Source organism: Pelobates fuscus, chromosome 5 (genome assembly GCF_036172605.1).
Source record: "Pelobates fuscus isolate aPelFus1 chromosome 5, aPelFus1.pri, whole genome shotgun sequence".
Taxonomy (NCBI): Eukaryota; Metazoa; Chordata; class Amphibia; order Anura; family Pelobatidae; genus Pelobates; species Pelobates fuscus.
The window spans coordinates 254454710-254472983 of NC_086321.1; the positions used below are offsets into that span (position 1 = coordinate 254454710).

The window sequence follows — 18274 nt, forward strand, 5'->3', positions numbered from 1 at the left end:
CCCATGGATCATCTGGAGCGAGGGGCTGCACATAAGACAAAATTCTTCCAAAGCACATACATATAAACAATACAAGCATACTATGTGACACAATGAATTAGAGGGCTGGAATTATTTTTTTCCAGGGCTGCTTTCTGTTCCCAGTCCGGCCCTGCAGACCACCACAATGACATTCACAAGGAGATCACTGCACTGAGGGGAGACCTAAAGGGGGTGACAAACCGCCTAACTACCATAGAGAACCGAACTGAAACGCACACTGAGGACATAAGGGAACTCAAACGTACCGTGCAGGAGCTGCAGCTGCGGCTATGCTCTCACGACCACCGCATGGCCGAGAATGAAGATGCCAGGCGGCGTAACAACTTGAAACTCAGGGGGCTCCCAGAGGTCGCCGCAGATGCGGACCTACCACAGACCATCAAACGCCTGCTCGCAAGGATACTGCCACCGGCACAGGCTGAGCACATTCGCCCAGACTGCATTTTCCGGTTCCCCAAGTCACCAAAGGCGCCCGCTGGATCAACCAGGGACACCATAATTGCATTCCGGAACAGCTCCGACAAAATGGCGATATTGGACGCCCTGCGGGGTAAGACGCCTCCACAATATGAGGGCAAGGCTCTGCATTTCTACGCAGACCTCTCCAACAACACCCTAGCTTGGAGACGGTCCCTCCAGCCACTTACCGCCCTCCTCTGCCAAAAAGGCCTCAGCTACCGCTGGCGGCCGTCTCACACCCTCGCGGTCCAACAGGGACCTGAATCACATCAGATACGAGACTTAAGTGACGCGGCGCCACTCCTGCACTCCTTAGGCCTAACTATGGACTCCCTCAAACCAACAGGCCAGCAGAGCCAATCCTCCCCGCAACATCGATGGGACCCAACCAGGACTGTCCCGTTTGTCCCACAAGGCCTAACACCGGACTCTTCCGCTACCATCACCACTTGAACAATGATGGGCGACCGCATGGACTACCGGTCCCAACAACCAGCACACATATGGAGGTTGAATTCTAACGGTTCAGTCCTGCTCTCATGACCACTGAAAGCCAACTTCAACACAATTACCACCCCAGAGCTTTATCCAGGGTTGGCATACGATGAACCGGGACACCTGGACTGAGCAATACTGCACCCATGGTGCGCTTCCCCAATCACAGACCCAATTACACTTAATTGAGTAGATTAGGCACGGTTTGTACTTAAATTGACACATAGGCACTTGCTGTTTTTTTTTTGTTTTTGTTTTTTTTATATTGCATGGTATTAATTATGCCTCACTTAGCAAATTGTGCCCACCTATAGCTCTATGATCCCAGGCTAGATTACTGCAAGCAACATACATAGCCTGCCTGTTTCTTCTATTTGGCCAGTCTTTACACAATTTGTTTTTATTTGTTTTATTTACTTGATAACCGCATGTACCCAACTATGCCCACCTACAAGCCATGATTAGGTTATCACGGTCGACCCCAATGCCCTTACCTTCCGCATACTGGATACTATAATGGGTACATATCACCTGACCTAACTTGGGGCAGACTGATTAGATGTAGATCCAGACATGTCAGCTTGAAACGTTTTCGTTAGTAGTATGTTCAGAAAGATTTTAGATTACAAGTCTGCAATCAACCCATGCGATATATATCGCTAATAAGCATTTACCTTACTTTACGCACTGACATTAATCGGAACGTAAAATTTCAGAAATAATGTTTTATCTTTACTACATACGAATTGCCATCCCATTCCATCTAAGGAATTACTTTGCTCTAGCTTGAATAGTTATAAGCACCCCATAGCAGCGTTTACCTTATTTTCATAGGTGTTGCTAATCAGAGTGATTGACGTGCCTGTTCTGACTCTATAGGGGCCACTAATGTGATCTGCCAAAGTAATTACGTCCTCTCCCCTAGAACTAAGAACAGGCACTATTGGGAAATGCGCCTAAATGTTACTTGTCTCCACAGAGTAGCCTGCTAATGTATATATTTTCCCCTAACCAAAGCTGTCACCGGGTGTTGGGGTGTGACATAATTCAACCCGGTAACAGCCAGGATACCAGCATATACGGCGGGGAGACACCTCACCCCTATCACAGTGTATGCCGAGCAGATTACAGCTCACCAGTTTAACACGGTAGTTTAACACTACAGTCTACCGTATTTTCACCGATATGAGCTATCTGATATACCTATATCGCAGATCCAATATATGGTTACAGACCTAGCTTATCTGTGCTTAATGTTAGGTATTTTGCCTGCTTAAAACATATAATACTCTTGTAATACATTCTTCAGTTATATGCATATTTAACGTTATCTTTGCATGTCACATGTTATGCTAAGCTTACATAATTATAAAACTGTGCGATTTCCCATGCCAATGTCAATCATACTAATATATGTGCACGCTATTGTGGCGTTTGATATTATGATGTACCTACCCGCACAACCAAAATAAAGAATAAAAAAAAAAAAAAAAGAAATCTGACCTAATTCTTATTTTATCACAAATTATACATAAAAATAACAACTAATGTGTACAATTTTTTTTTCATTTTATTGAATGACAGTGTGACAAACTGCCCTTTTTCATGAGTTTGCCAAGAGCTCCTGGAGGAGCCTGCTTGCCAGCCTCCTGCCCACAGACTATGGCCCCTGTAATAGACTTTGGTTAAAGCCTTTTGGACTTGTATTGCTACACTTCGAACTCCCGAAGCGGTTCGCAGCGGCACTTCGAACAACCGCTCGAACCAGAGACCACCCTGGAACTTGTTAACACCTATTAGCAACTTGAAACTTTTCTCACTGCAGTGTTCTAATTGTTCGTCTGGGTGGCCGCAATTACTATGGACATCCATCTTGTTCGCATGAACGCAGGCAGCGGTGTTTGGGCATGAATCTCATGGAACTAAAATCGGACACAGAAACTCCCGAACACCGCTGGACTTCCATCATCGCCTGCGTTCGGTTATATACAACTTAGAAGGGCACCGTGCAGTGAAATAATTTGTCTGGATGAGGGGAACAAGCACCAGGGTAAGACTATTGACTCTGTTTGGTAGTTTATTCGTTTTCAAACTATTGAACTAGACCGAACGCAAGCCCTGATCCTCTGGAACTGTTTTGGGTATGGGACCATGCCTGCAGTCAGTCAAATAAATGACTTCCATGAAATTCCTGAACCCCTGAACTGATCTGGGTGATTTTTGGATATGTTGGTCACCCAGATCAGGGCTATTATGGGATTTTTTTTCAATGAATTTTTAGGGTAATTTTGGGGTGTTTTGAAAAAGTGTGTTTTTTATGTGCTTGGAGATAATTGGATTAGAATTAGTAAAGTTACTGATCCAATTATCTCCCAGGCAGAGGGGAGGGATTGTATGCTTGTATATGGGAGTGTCATGTATTTAAACACCTTTCTCATTGGTCTATGACTTTGTGCTGCAGTCCCCCACAAGGTCCAGTGGGGGAGTGCCCCTTGCATGGGGAGATGCATATAAGGCCAGTTGTGGCTGCCATTAAGGCATTCCAGCTTGCACTCCAAAACTGTGTGTCGTCCTGTTATTGGAGGGAAGGTAGATTTAACCCCTGTGCCTGCTGTCCCAGCTTGCAGGGGATTGAATGGGGAAAGTCCTTGTAAGGACTAGAATTCCTAGAACTGAGTGTCGACCAGTGCCTGGGGGTGTCTAGAATGAATGCCCCATTTGGCTCCAGGAAAGAGCGGTTCCATGGCTCCAGTCAAGCCACGGCGACTGTGGGCAGACGTGCTGCAGTTTGTCCCCTGTTCCAGCTAGGAAGTGGTCCTTGGCAGAGGTACCCAGCCAGGGGTACAGGGAGCTCCATTACAGACAGTTTTTATTGATCGCATGATTAAAGCTCACTCAGACATATTTATGCATAGCTGTTACGGTTCCTGCCATATCCGTGCAGATTTTGATGCCCATAGTGATGTGGCACATCACTTACATGTCAATCCTGACGCTGACAGCCACCTCCTGGTCGCTTTAAACCATGTGAATTTATGATGCCAGAACATCTTGCATCATTTCCCGATGCACAGCCTCCTGCATCATTCCTTCATCATTGTTCATGCACCATTTGGCATTGCACGAAGGACGCAAACCTAGCAGGATTCCTAGGCCCATGTAAGCTCTCCCTGCTTTGACCAGTTGTGGTTTCCCCTGCAGTGATTTGAGAATGAGTTTAATTAGTATATTGATTATTTAGATTTTGACGTCAGCTTACCTATGACTATTCTCCTTTCTGTAATGCTTGACCCTGTCTAACTGACCATTCTTTAACCAGTTTTTATTCTGTAGCGTTAAGATCAATTTTAAGGACTGGTAATACGCCTGTGTTTTTTCTACTTCTGCCTTAACTAGGTGTGACTTACAATCTGCGTGTTGGGCCGGGTGATAACGTGACACCACTGTAGAGGAAAAAAGAGTAACAATATCACCAAACATTTCATACAGAGTTATTCACTAAAGTGAGAAATGCTCGGAATTCAAATAGAACTTAAAATTTAGAGACAAAATAGCCCAAATTAAAACAGAATTGATTTGGGGATTAATTTTCTAATATGGCTATTTCAGCCTAAATTTGACAAAATAAATTCCCAGAAATTATTACTTTAGTGAAAAAAATCTGTTAGTATTATTTCATTATTTCTTTATATCCTCCAATGTGTGGATCTATAAATCACTACCATTTTTATTTAGAACAGGAACCTTACTACATACATTCTTGTTCAGCAAAACCATTTTAATCATAGAAAATAAATATAATATACATGACACTTAAAAGACACTTAAAAATACATGTTAGCTTCCTTCAAGCGCTGTCTTGCAATTTACATATACTCTATACAGTACAAAAGTAATCTTTTGTTATAAATTATCTAGAGCATTTGTTTGTGATTTTATGTAATGTTCTAATGATAGACCTTGCAATACAATTTTTCTCATATCAAGTTTTAAAAATAAAGGCAAGATTTCTTTTATCTTAAGCATGACGATGACTTTCTATGAGCTGACTTTGATAATGTCAAACTTTAATAGCACTTCCTGAACTTTCCATAGAATTAAATTGTTCTAATCTTTAAAGCGCCCCTAACTTGTCCAGAATTACAGAGATTGTTCATTGACTCACCTGTGTTCAGCCAGGTATCTGATTTATGGCAAATTAGAAGAAAACCATAAACTAGTAAATTAAACATTTCTGAGTTCTGGAAGAAATGTCCTGGACCCAGCAACAATATGCCCATACAAATATAACTTTAATGTTGGAGTAAAAGCCATAACATTGTATGAATTTTCAGGTAGGATCACAAATCAGGCAGATATACAATTTAGTCTATTATTACTTGATGAGTATATGGTTACGTCTTACATTTGCATATGATGAGTATGTGACACCCAAAGACTACATCCCCTGCCCATCAACAGAGGGAATGAGAATGCAGCAAAAAGGCAGGATAGAGGTGAAAACAAAGTAGCATCCACAACTAGTTTCACATGTAGTAGAGGACAACTAATGATACAGGCACTTATCTTATTGACTCAGTTTAGCAGCCAGGAATGTTGAGGAATCCTAGATCTACAGGTTAGCAGATGGAGACAGCCTGTACAGACAGAGGTAATGTGATATATGAATGGTACACACCGTGTTGTAGAACTCTGCAATAGTGGGCACAATCTTGTAATTATCTTCACACCAGTCCACATCTGAGCTGCCGGCTTGTAGATTATCCCATATTTTCAGAGAACCCATTGATGCTGAAGATGTTTTTTTCGGCTTCCTGGAGAAATAGCCACAGACTGCTTAATGTCCTGGTTGCTACAACAACGTTTATCACCGTGGACTAGTAGATGGCGTTAGAGTGGAGGTATAATGTGATGGTATGGAGGTATAACCCTTTCGATTGGAGGTATATTGAGATGAGATAACAAGAAGGAATAATGACCCAGGTGTAGTAGTGGTGACAAACGTAATACTGTTAAAAGTTTGGCGTTGCCTTTCAAGTTGTTCTGGTTCTGCTGGCGACAAATCCTTAATTATCCTGATTATTGGGGGAATCACCGAACAAGTCTATCAAACGGGCCAGTGAATGAATTGGAACTTGGAAGCTTTGTTGCTGTGAGTGGATGTGTTTACCCGAGAGTGATACTAAACGTTCCAATGTGACAGTCTCGCTGGATACAGTGGGTGCTAGCAGCAGCATGGGCGCCTGGGCTCCAGTCGGCGAATATAATGACTATGCTGGCGATGTGATCTTTCGATACTGGAATCGGTAATATAGTTTGTTTACAGTCCACTCACAATGCCCCGAGTCAAATCCCCCTTGATTCCAAAATGTTCCGAATGAACAGGTCCTGCTGTAGATCCCTGGGTTTTAATAAGGCTGTGTCAGCTGGCCGAGTCAGAGTGTTCAGGGATGGCTCCTATGTATGAGTTGTTTAGCAGTGTCTCAGAGCTCACAGCTGGAGCTTGCAGCTTCTTACTTTGAGACTGACTCTTCCCAGCCATCTGTCTGATGACCTACTGCCACTGTATCAGCCCCTACACGAGGATCCCTCCCTGTCTGAGGAGGTACCGGGCACTATCTCCGCCTGCCTAATGTTCTCATATCAGGGCTGGCTCCACCTACATGTTGTTTACGTCCATTAAAAAAAATAAAAAAGCACTCTGTTTGGATCACCAGCACATCTCTTTTTACTGTTTCAAGGAGCACCCACATACAGTATCTCTGTTTCAATGGGCACCCACATATTCCACATCTTCCAGGTTGTATATGTAGCACTGTACTGGTCAGTAACATTAAAATGATGTGTATTCGTTTTTACATTTTTCTCTAATAATTTCGGTAAGAGTTGGGGAGGGGACAGAGTTTGATACCCCCATACCCCTCCCTTGCCAGTCGCCCCATATTGTTTGATTTATCTTGTTCTATGTGTATAATAAAGTAATTACTGCAATTTACTTTCATTTGGACCTCAATTTAAAATTCATTAATTCATTTTTTTTTTAAAAAAATTGAAATACTGTATTGGCTTTATATAGTCATATTAGTTAAAATGCAGGAGTATCAAATACTTCTAGGTTTTTTTTGTTTTTTTTTAAATAGTTGTAAAAATTATAGTATAGAGTACACATATGTGTCAACTTTCTGTTTAATAAATAAAACTTCGACACTGCGCAGACAGTTCACTACATGGTTTCAGACTTAGAAAATGCTTGCGGTTTAACTATTTTGGTGTAAAATTGGAAATTCACTTTTAATTCATAGTAATTTAGTTTTCCGTGAATAACCCCAGTAGTAAGCTATGAGAAAAAATAAACTCATGGTTTAAACAACAGATTACTGGGCTACACTGAAGTGCTACCATAAAAGTTATTTACCACTGCAAAAAACAACCTACAACAACAAAACTACACTTGACATAGCTGCGAGCCCTCCTTCCTCTCACTTGCCCCACTAGCATAGAAAACAATAGAGTTCATTTGCTAAGCCAGATTGCAGAGATTAGTTAAAAAATATCCAAATTGGAAACTTTCTCCAACCTAGCTACTTTTCCAGCCTCTCTATTTTGGTCTGGAAATCACAATTTAAATTGACCATAGACACACAAACTTTTGTTTGACTGTTGACAAGGCAGATGCCATCACAGCTTCCATTGTGGATTGTGGTCATGTTTGGGTCAGGTCAGTTACCAAGCTATTTATATACACTGAGTCTGTACTTGTACATACAAACAGAAAGAATAATTAGAAGAAAATTTGGCTTCTGCCAAAGTTTTGGTTTATTTGTAAATTGGGCCAAAGTTTAAGATATACAATTGCAAAATGATTTCAGCAAAGTGCAGACAGTTCACTACAGATCACAGAAAACAGATCATCGTTCCAAGTCTAGCACAACTCCCATGAGATAACTCCTGATGACAACTAGCATATATAAAACACCCTGGGATAAGAAGGTCTACCTTCACTGACCCTGTGTTGTGGAGAAGAAGGTCTACCATCACTGATCCCGTGTTGGACTGATAATATTATATTCCTACACCTTGACCAATAAGAATCTCGGTCAGAAGGAACAGAATATGTCAATTCATCCCTGTGCCCCTCCTGATATATATATATATATATATATTGTTTGTAACCTTGGCACTCACCCATTTAGATGTCTCCAATATTTTTGCCTTGGTGCAACCTGCGTACAAATATATATTTCAAGAATTTAGGTATTTTAAAGAGATTGCTTTATTCTTGATGCATAAAAAACATCTGTCCCGATCAACATTTTGACCCGTGTAGGGTCTTTTTCAAGATCTACATTACAGTGCAAAAAGTGTTATTATATAGAGTGTTATTAAATGTTAAAAAGCTACTTAGCAATTCTCACGGTGCTCTAGTGGTGTTAGTGAGGAAACAAGAATGAATTAATGTATAAGGAGGATTCTACTAGTGTATACCAGGATATAAATATTGCCAGGCAAATATGGAGAGCCTAGAGTGGGTGAAACAAACAAGTGAAGACAGTGTGATAATAATTAAGTAACTAAAACAAGTGTGCTGGGCACAACAGGAGATCAGGAAACGTGATGAAGGCTCAATATTATGTCTGGTAAAGATTAAATATATCACATATATAATGCATCCAACAATTCACAGTAATGCAAATACATGTTGAAACAATAAAAAATAAAAAAGATGCACTAATTGTATAAGTCATCAAAACAAATAGTATTCTACGAATTAGAGACATGAGCATAATAGATATACTGAGTGTGTAAATAAATAATATTACATCATATTACTGTTGCATCTATAATCCCTGATAATGTAATTTATTTATGTATGTATTGAGCATGTATTCATGTACTCAGTATATCTATCATGCTCATGTCTCTAATTCATAGAATACTATTTGATTTGATGACTTATACAATTAGTGCATCTTTTTTATTTTTTATTGTTTCAACATGTATTTGCATTACTGTGAATTTGTTGGATGCATTATATATGTGATATATTTAATCTTTACCAGACATAATGTTGAGCCTTCATCATGTTTTCTGATCTCCTGTTGTGCCCAGCACACTTGTTTTAGTCACTCAATTGTTATCACAATGTCTTCACTTGTTTGTTTCGCACACTCTAGGCTCTACATATTTGCCTGGCCATCTTTATATCCTGGTATACACTAGTAGAATCCTCCTCATTCATTCGTATTTCCCCACTAACACCTCTAGGGCACCGGGAAAATTACGATCTTTTCTTGTTTATGCATGTCACCTAGCAACGACGCAGGTGCACATGCATGTACACCACGTGGATCACGTGTCCCGCTTGTGCAAAATGTTGATCAGGACAGACATATTTTGTGCTTATTGTGTGCATTGTGAAAACACAGCTTCTGATTATATAAAAAATGACTTTGAATTATGGTTATCACAGCCATTGGTGTCATTAAAGATATTTATGCAACACCCATGGGCAACTTTAGCAATGGGATGCCAATTGACCCCATGTTAGTTAAATCTAAGAGCCCATCTCGATCTATTATCTAGTCCAGGCTAAAAATATACATTCACCCACTTGCCATTGATAAATAGAAAATAAGTCCTGGCGAGTTTAAATGTATGCATTGTGATGTGTTCATGTACCCCCACTCCCTGTGTGGGTCTTAGTGCTAAAAAAAAAAGGAAAAAGGGAGGGTTAGCGCTTTATAACAAGATAAGGCAGCAACTTTAAAAGGGAATCCCTCAAAAACCCTTAAAACACAATGGAAAAAGAAAAAAGTAAAAGCTGCGCCAGATAAAACCAATAAGTAAAAAGAAACAACAAATAAAATTAGTCCAGATAAAAGACAAAGTCCAAATAAAATAGGTCTTAGCTGAATAGGTCTTCCTTAGATGGGATAATCTATACAGTGGTGAATCAGGAACAATGTCCTCGCTGTCCTTCCTCAGGTGGATCCAATGATATAAAAAGATAAAACAGATGACCCAAATAGTGTAATATGTTTACTAGGGTATAACAGATAATATAGAAGAGATAATATTGCACTCACATGTTATAGAGCTATAACCAGCTCTAGTATGGAAGGCGTACAGCGGTTTTGATGCCCGCTTATGGAATATGATGCAGTTTTCTTCTCTTCAGGGGTAAATGCCACTCAAAGAAATAAAAAGACACAACAGATAGTGCTCTATGTATAAAATAATATAGGAATAAAAATAAATAAAATGGTACTCACAAGGATGGAGCAGGCTAACTGCTCCTTGATGATAGCGTAGGTGGAATAATCCCCACCAAAATGTGAACTAAATGTACTAAAAAAGAAGCAAGATAAAAAGGCACATGATATCAAATAAAATTAAACCAATCAAAGTCTGAATTTAGACCATGGGGTATTAGGGTCTTGAGCTCATATACCCATTTCATTTCTATACGCCCCAAAATATTTATTATAAATAAATAAATATTATTATATTTTTATGTCTCCTCCTCTCCAGGGAACAGAACATTTCTTGATACCCATTTTAACATTTTAGGATCTTTGATATGTTTAAGAAAATGTTTGGACACTGAATGATTCAGATATCCATTTTTAATGTTTCTGCAGTGTTCACTTATTCTTGTTTTTAAACACCTTGTGGTCATTCCAACATATTGGAGGCCACAAGGGCATTCAAGCAGATAAATCACATTTTTTTGTAGTACAGTTAATACAATCATCAATTTTGTAAACCTTGTTTGTTACTTTAGAAGTAAATTCAATTATTTTGGATGTTCGTGATGGATCAGTAGTTCTACAGACTATGCATGATTTACATTTACAGAAACCTTTGATTTTAGGGAATAATGTTAAAGCCGGTTTGATTTTTGTTTCCCTAGTAAAATTTTTAGTTAAGATTGATTTAAAATTTAGGAGCTCCTCTGAATACGACATTCGGGTGTTCAGGTAGAATTTTATTAAGGGTTTCATTCTTAGTGCTGTTTGAAATCAGCAGTTTATTTTAACAGTGGCTGCACATATGATATCTATGGTTATCGTGATTAGCATCGATTTGTAAAGATTATAGAAACTACCCACTCAGCCACCAGCCTTCACTATGTGTAGGGAATATTTATATCTAAAAACACGGTATATGATGCACTTTGCGTGTAACAACTTTAATCTTGAACTCTTGTAAACCCAAGTAAAATTTATCTTGTTTTTTTTTCGCAACAGAAATGTTTCTTCCTTAATATAATCTGCATTTTTAATAGTTCTGTATTGTCATCAGTATCACTTCTGTGTATCTTTGGTATCTTCTGTGTAGTCATCTGTATCATATGTTTTTTTTTTTTATCTCTATAATCTCCTTCCACTTTCTTCTTGGTGTACTGTTAACTACCAAATGGATCTAAATTATTCTCTGTTTTGTAATTAATATGACAAAAATATTTATGTTTCACTGGCTATACTCTTCCCACAGACTGCGTCATAGGTTGTTTTTCCTTAGTTTTTCCTTTCTTCTTGTAAATTCAAGTAGACTGTATAAAACTCTAAAACTTGTAATATTTGCATTTGCCCATAACAAAACCATGCTCATCATCAACTGTTTCATCCCATGCCATGCCATGTGGGGTCTATTAAGGTCATATTCTCAATCTCCTTATGCAGTCTTAGCCCTGTAGGTCCAAATGACATCTTAACATAATGGATAATGGAGCTGCAGCTCCAGGCCCAAAGTCCAAGTCAGTACTTCTCACATAGTCTTGGTCTAATACTGTATGTTGTGTAGGGAATGGAAGCTTAAGAGAGATACGTTGAAACATATCTTATGTGGACTAGATGTTATAAAATGATTATTTTAAAGCTGACTGTCTACACTGTGCAAATAGTCTTGTTGCTTCTATCTCTCTACCAGCCCAATAGTCTCCTGTCATCACGTGGCAGTGTGGCATGTTCCCTTTTCTGGTACACTCACTACAACCACCTTTTTCTGTTTCTCATGTGGCATACCAATAGCAAGCTTCTTCTGGTAAGAAGGGAAGGAGAGGGGTAGATAGTGAGCCCTCAAAAGGGAGGATTCACAGTTTGTGATTAGTGAGAGAGTAGGAATAAGAGCTCTTGAGTTTGTAAAACAGACAGACTGAGAGATGAGAGAGAGAGATTGACACAGAGTACATTTAAACTTAAAATAGAGCCTGTAAGTCTTCCTCCTGCACCACCTCCACCAGATACAAGACACTTGTTTCAGAGATACTGTTTTCGGGTCTATAAGATTCTGTAATTAGGCCAATTGTAATCATCAGCACCAGGCCCAATCCAGCACTGCAGCCCAGTCCAATCACAAATCTTGTGTCTGCTAAGCTAGAATGAACTGCCAATCCACAGCCTGCTCTCAGTCTACACATTAAGGAGAAAGTGCTAGTTGTCTTGTCTTGTCAAGTTGTTCATAGAATAAGGAGACATTGCTTCTTTATATAATGGAAGTGTCTGGATGAGCTTATATTTAGCTCATCCAGCCACATCCACACATACACTACAATCTGAGCCCAATGATTGGCCTCTACAGAATCTGATTTTGGGGCAATTCTTGCTAACCCTTAACAAGTTTTTTTATTTTGTTCACATTAGCATATACAGTCCAAGATTTGTTAAAAGCTGAGTACGACTGATCGGACTACAAGATTTAAACCTTTCCATTTTTGTCTTACCATCCCGCCTTACCTCTTTGGTATGTTTTATCCTGTTTCTCTTATAAGATGCTTATTCAGTAGCAACTGATAAATAACTGTTCTTTTCATTTGAATCTATGATATCGATATATATATACTGTATGAAACATTTGTAATTATTGAGACCTGCGTGTCTCATCTTGCCTGAATTTACAATTTTGCAATGGGCCCTGCCAGTTCGAAACTGAACAGGGCCCAATATATTTCCATTCAGATAAATCGAGATGATCCAAATGTTTATTTTTCCCTTTCTTTCTTTTATTTTCTGCTCGCTTTAAAAAACAACAACACATTTATTGGAAAAAATTAAATAATTGTAATGTTTATAACTATATGTTAGCGTCTGGAAGGATAACACACAAGGTTACGTCAGACATAGCATTCAGTGACAAAATGGAGGTTTGAACAAGTAACTAGATGTTAATGAATGTAACAAATGTAATAGTGGTATGGTGGGCAGGATACTTACGGGGTCGATTGCAATAGAACAAAAGGCAACATTTACTACAGATACCCAATGAAATACATTTGACATAAATTGAATATGGCTGTAAGTTTCCAGAACCTTACCTTTTGGAGACTTGAAAAGCAGCTATTACTGGAATTCATTAATTAGTTTTACAATGTCTTGTCTTAACTGGGAGAGCCTAATCGTGTTGTATAAAGGATCAGTTCTTACCTCAAACAATATGTAGGCTCCCCTGAACTGGATAGTCAACCTTAGTTTTACTACTTGAGATCTTATTGTAACTGCAACAGCATGCATATCAGTGGATATTAAGGGATATATCTTACAATACACCATACAGTGTATTTTGATGTCTATTGAGCCATATGCACAAGTGGTTTCCCACACTACATATAAATGCAACCCTAAATTTACAAACACTGATACTATACGCAACTACAGCCCTTATTTTGTACATTTTGAAGCCACACACAAATTTACGTGTTTGCACTTTACATTTGTGTGTATATATAAAAACACACAAATGCATTCACATTGGCACTAGATACATAAACAATCATCTACACTCACTCTCCTGCAGTCAAGCACTTTCTTATACATGCTTTCAAATTATATGTACACATAAAAATACACACATTCACCAAACCATGAACTGCAAGAACAAGTGAACAGCAGTAAAAATAATAATAATAATAATAATAATAATAATAATAATAAAATATATATATATATATAGAAACCCTGTATATCTTTGGACTGGTGGGGGATATGCCCGTCACTGCTGGGGAAGTTTATCTCTTTAAAGTAGCAGACACATTGTATGTCGATCCTCCATGGTGCTCCACAAACTGAGTGACACTACCAAGATGGCCACCATGCCGGTGTTTCAGCAATGTCAAGAAGGCCTGGAAGGTCAAAATGGAGGACACCTTCAATGCTAGATTTGTTGCAATCTGCCAGGCGTTCTGGCATCATATCAGTAATAGACTTCACCTGTTTACCTCCTGCCACAGAGATGCTCTGAGCTGTGTTTCAGCTGCTTGTTCCTCTTCTGGGGTGGGGACCCATTTGGGGTCAACTCCATACCGCTGTTTATACACCCATGGGGAAGACAGGGTCCCACAGAACCCGCTGGCCCACAATCCTGTCATTTGGAATTGGAGAATCCACATCCGTAGGGTAATTACTCCCTTCAAGGCCTGAGGCCAAAGTTCAGTGGAGCTGTAGCAGTGCAGATCACACAGCAAAACCTATACCATCCTGGGTCAATGAGTGGTGAACAAGTACCTTGTGTGAGACTGGGCTTTCAGATATGACTTGGCATAGAGACTGCCTTTCTGTTATGGCCTACTTGCGATGTTGGATGATTCCTCCATAAAGATTTCTTAGTATATCTATCTATTGTATCTGCTCCATGTGCATTGCTGGGGTTTTTACTATTCCATTCTGTATGTTATTCATGATATATCTCTTTCATTAGTTGTCTAACAAACCAGTGGCACCAAAGCTTACCTTTTTTCTAACTTGTTGTACTTTAATAATGTGCAATAGTTGTTTTGTTCATGCATACCTAGCCTGTTTACTTTATCACTATTTATTCATGCATACCTAGCCTGTTTACTCATGCGTACCTAGCCTGTTTACTTTATTACTGTTGACACATGATGCTGCATTGTCTAGGAGTTAACTCTCATATGTTCAACTGACGTCTTTTTATATATGCTACATTCAGCTATTTATGTACAATCCTGTTATAACTCCTTTTGTCTGTATTGCATCTTGAAGCTGCCTCAATAAAAAAGAGATTGACAGAGAAAAAAAAAAAGAATCAATCTTAATCCATCTCTGGCATTCTAATATAATGCTGACCAGGGACGGGTCTATAGCGAGGCAAACAAGGCATCTGCCTTGGGCGGCACTTTGCAGGGGGTGGCAAAACAAGCCGCCCCCAAACGCCCAGGCAGATATCTTGCCTTGCCTCGTGTCCTGGGGGGCTCAAGAGCTGACTGACTGGCCACTTTTGAGCCCCCCCAAGGTGGGCAGCGGGAAGCGAGAGAGCATACTCACCTGAGCCCTTCCTGCTCAGCTCCCTCAGCGCCGCTTATTGAACCCGGGAGCCAGAATTTGACGTCAGACCAGCTCCTGTCATCACTAAGCTCCGCCTACTCAGCCTGTCCGCCCCCTGCCTGCCCCCCCAGCAGCCAAACTGGACTGCAGGTAAGCAATCCTCTCCAGCTCTCCCATGGCGGCTAGGGGGATTTAAAATAAAATGTAAAAATATTAGTTTGTGAGTGTTGGTGGAAATGCGTGTGTGTGTGTGTCTGTGAGTGTGTATGTATAAGTGAATGTTTTTGTGTGAGTGTCTATGTGAATGTGTGTTTGTGTGTGTGTGTTTGTGTGTGTATGTCTAAGTGAATGTGTGTGTCTGTGAGTGAATGTGTGTGTGTGTCTGTGTCTATGTGTATATGTGTGTGTGTGTCTGTAAGTGTATTTGTGTATGTGTCTGTAAGTGTGTATGTGTGTGTGTGCATGTGTCTGTAAGTGTATTTGTGTATGTGTCTGTAAGTGTGTATGTGTGTGTGTGCATGTGTCTGTAAGTGTGTGTATGTGTCTGTAAGTGTGTATGTGTGTGTGTCTGTAAGTGTTTATGTGTGTGTCTGTGAGTGAATGTGTGTGTGTTTGTGTGTCTGTCTGTGAGTGTGTATGTGTCTGTCAGTGAGTCCGTGCGTCTGTCAGTGAGAGTGTGCATCTGTCAGTGTGTGTGCGTCTGTCAGTGTGGGAGCGTCTGTCAGTCAAAGTGCGGCCTTGACAGGAAGGTGTGGGGGAAATTTTAATTGGGGTGGGGGTGGCTGCCCGAGCACCGTCCTGCCTAGGGCAGCACAAATCCTAAATACACCACTGATGCTGACAGTGAAATAGGAAAACTCACTCCTTCCCTGTCTCTGACTGTAGGCATGGTATGACCTTATGAAACCTCTTTTACTGTATGACATGTTGAGGGTAGCTGACATTTGCAGCACATTTGCAGACAATGAATGAGTAAAATGGACTTATGGTAGAGAAATAAGTTCCTCTACAGTCTAGTAATCATTAATGGAGCAAAAATGATGGTGAGAGTCATGGAATAAATGTTATTTATAAAAAAAAAAAAAAAAAAAAAAATGAAGAATATGACAGGCTTGACAGCTGCTTGCTGGTCACAGAAAACTCACCAACGTGACAGTAGTGGAACGATTTGTCACAAGATAAAAGGGAAACATTTAACTTTTTCTGTTTTAATATGTTTGAAGCAATGCATTTGTCAACAAAAAAAAAACAACCACAAATTAAATGGAAAAATAAAAAGATGGAAAAAGAGTAGTTAAATGATTACTCTGAGCATTATAACAACTACAGTCCTCTGTATATGCCAAGTGTACACTAGCCCAGTTCCCCAGAAATGCGTAAAACTGAATAACAATGGTTTGCCTCCTAACCTTAGTCCTAGCTGGCTTTTGAGGGTCCATGGTGGCTTGATGATATGTGTTTAGCCAGGGCCGGATTAACATAGGGGCTGATGGAGCTGCAGCTCCAGGCCCAAGTCCATGGAATAGGCCCATTGAGTTTAAAATATATATATATATATTTTTTTTTTACACACTACTCTTAGGGTTACCAGATATTTCTCATGTATTTCTTATGTTAAGTTACAGCATCTCCCTCCCTGCCTCTCTACACTCACTGATCCGTGTGGGAGCAGCTCTTCACAGAGAATCCAGACAGCATCTCTGAGCCTGCGCGACATGGGGACAGTGAGAGACTTGGGGACACTGTCTCTGTGTCCCTAGTGTCTGTGTCCCTAGTCTCTCAGTGTCCCCTAGTCTCTCAGTGTCCCCATGTATCTCAGTGCCCCCATGTCTCTCCCAGTGTCTCAGTGTCCCCATGTCTCACAGTGTCCCAATGTCTCTATGTGTCCCCGAGTGTCCTAGTGACATCGGGACACTGGGAGACATGGGGATACAAACACTAAGGGACACTGGGTGACATGAGGACACTGAGACACTAGGGTACACTGGGAGACATGGGGACACTGGGCGACTTTGAGACCTGGGAGACATGGGTCACTCCCAGTGTCCCCATGTCTCCCAGCCAGTGTCCCTAGTATCTCAGTACCCCCATGTCTCCCAGTGTCCCTGGTGTCTCTCAGTGTCTGTAGTGTACCAGTGTCCGTAGTGTCTCAGTGTTTCCTAGTCTCCCAAAGTCCCCTAGTCTCCCAGTGTCTCAGTGTTTCAATGTCTCCTAGTGTCCCCAGTGTCTCACTGTCCCCTAGTATAAAAGAATAAATCTCAGGCACTCACTGTGATAGATTTAAGCAGGTTTATTGGACACCGCAACGTTTTGACCTGTACCCAGGTCTTTATCAAGTCTCCAGTGTCCCCTATATATCACAGTGTCCCCTATGTATCACAGTGTCTCAGTGCCCCATGTCTCCCAGTGTCCCCTCGTGTCTCAAAGTCACCCAGTGTCCTCATGTTTCCCAGTTTCCCCAATAGTCTCAGTGTCCCCAGGTCTCCCACTGTTCCCTAGTATCTCAGTGTCCCCATTTCTCCCAGTGTCCCAATGTCTCTCAATGTCCCCTAGTGTCCTAGTGACACTATGGGACTGGGAGACATGGGGACACAGACATGCCCCTTTTTATGTTTGTTCGCCCCTTTCGGCAGTTCTGGTTATGTGATTTGTGTCAGTGGCCCACAGTTTTACCCCGTACATAGACTTCCTGCTTTACTGTTATGGGGTATGGGTTTACTTGAAAGATGAAAGCGTGAGATTAGCATAGGGTATGTGTTTTCTCATAGCTGCATCCTATGAGTTTCCCTTCAGCACCATCTCCATCAGATACATGATGCTTAGGAGGTAGGACTGTTTTAGTGTTTTTGGTCAATAAGATTTTGTAATTAGGCCCATCATAATTTTCAGCACCAGGCTCACTGTGCTCTTAATCTGGCCCTGTGTTTAGCTTCTGCACAGCTGCAGAAGCCAGAACCCGATAACCTCACTAATAAATTGCTGAGAGAGTCAGCCCT

At 40.5% G+C, this 18274-nt stretch overlaps 1 protein-coding gene across 1 annotated transcript in view; it reads right to left on the reverse strand.

Moving 5' to 3' along the window:
• The window catches only part of ACER2 (alkaline ceramidase 2), a 58755-nt gene extending 52216 nt beyond the window's left edge, over positions 1–6539 (reverse strand). Inside the window, exon 1 of the mRNA XM_063455241.1 lies at positions 5675–6539. Coding sequence (XP_063311311.1) covers positions 5675–5782 — 108 coding nt within the window. The 5' untranslated portion in view covers positions 5783–6539. The remainder of the gene's footprint in view (positions 1–5674) is intronic.
• Between the last annotated feature and the right edge of the window lie 11735 nt (positions 6540–18274).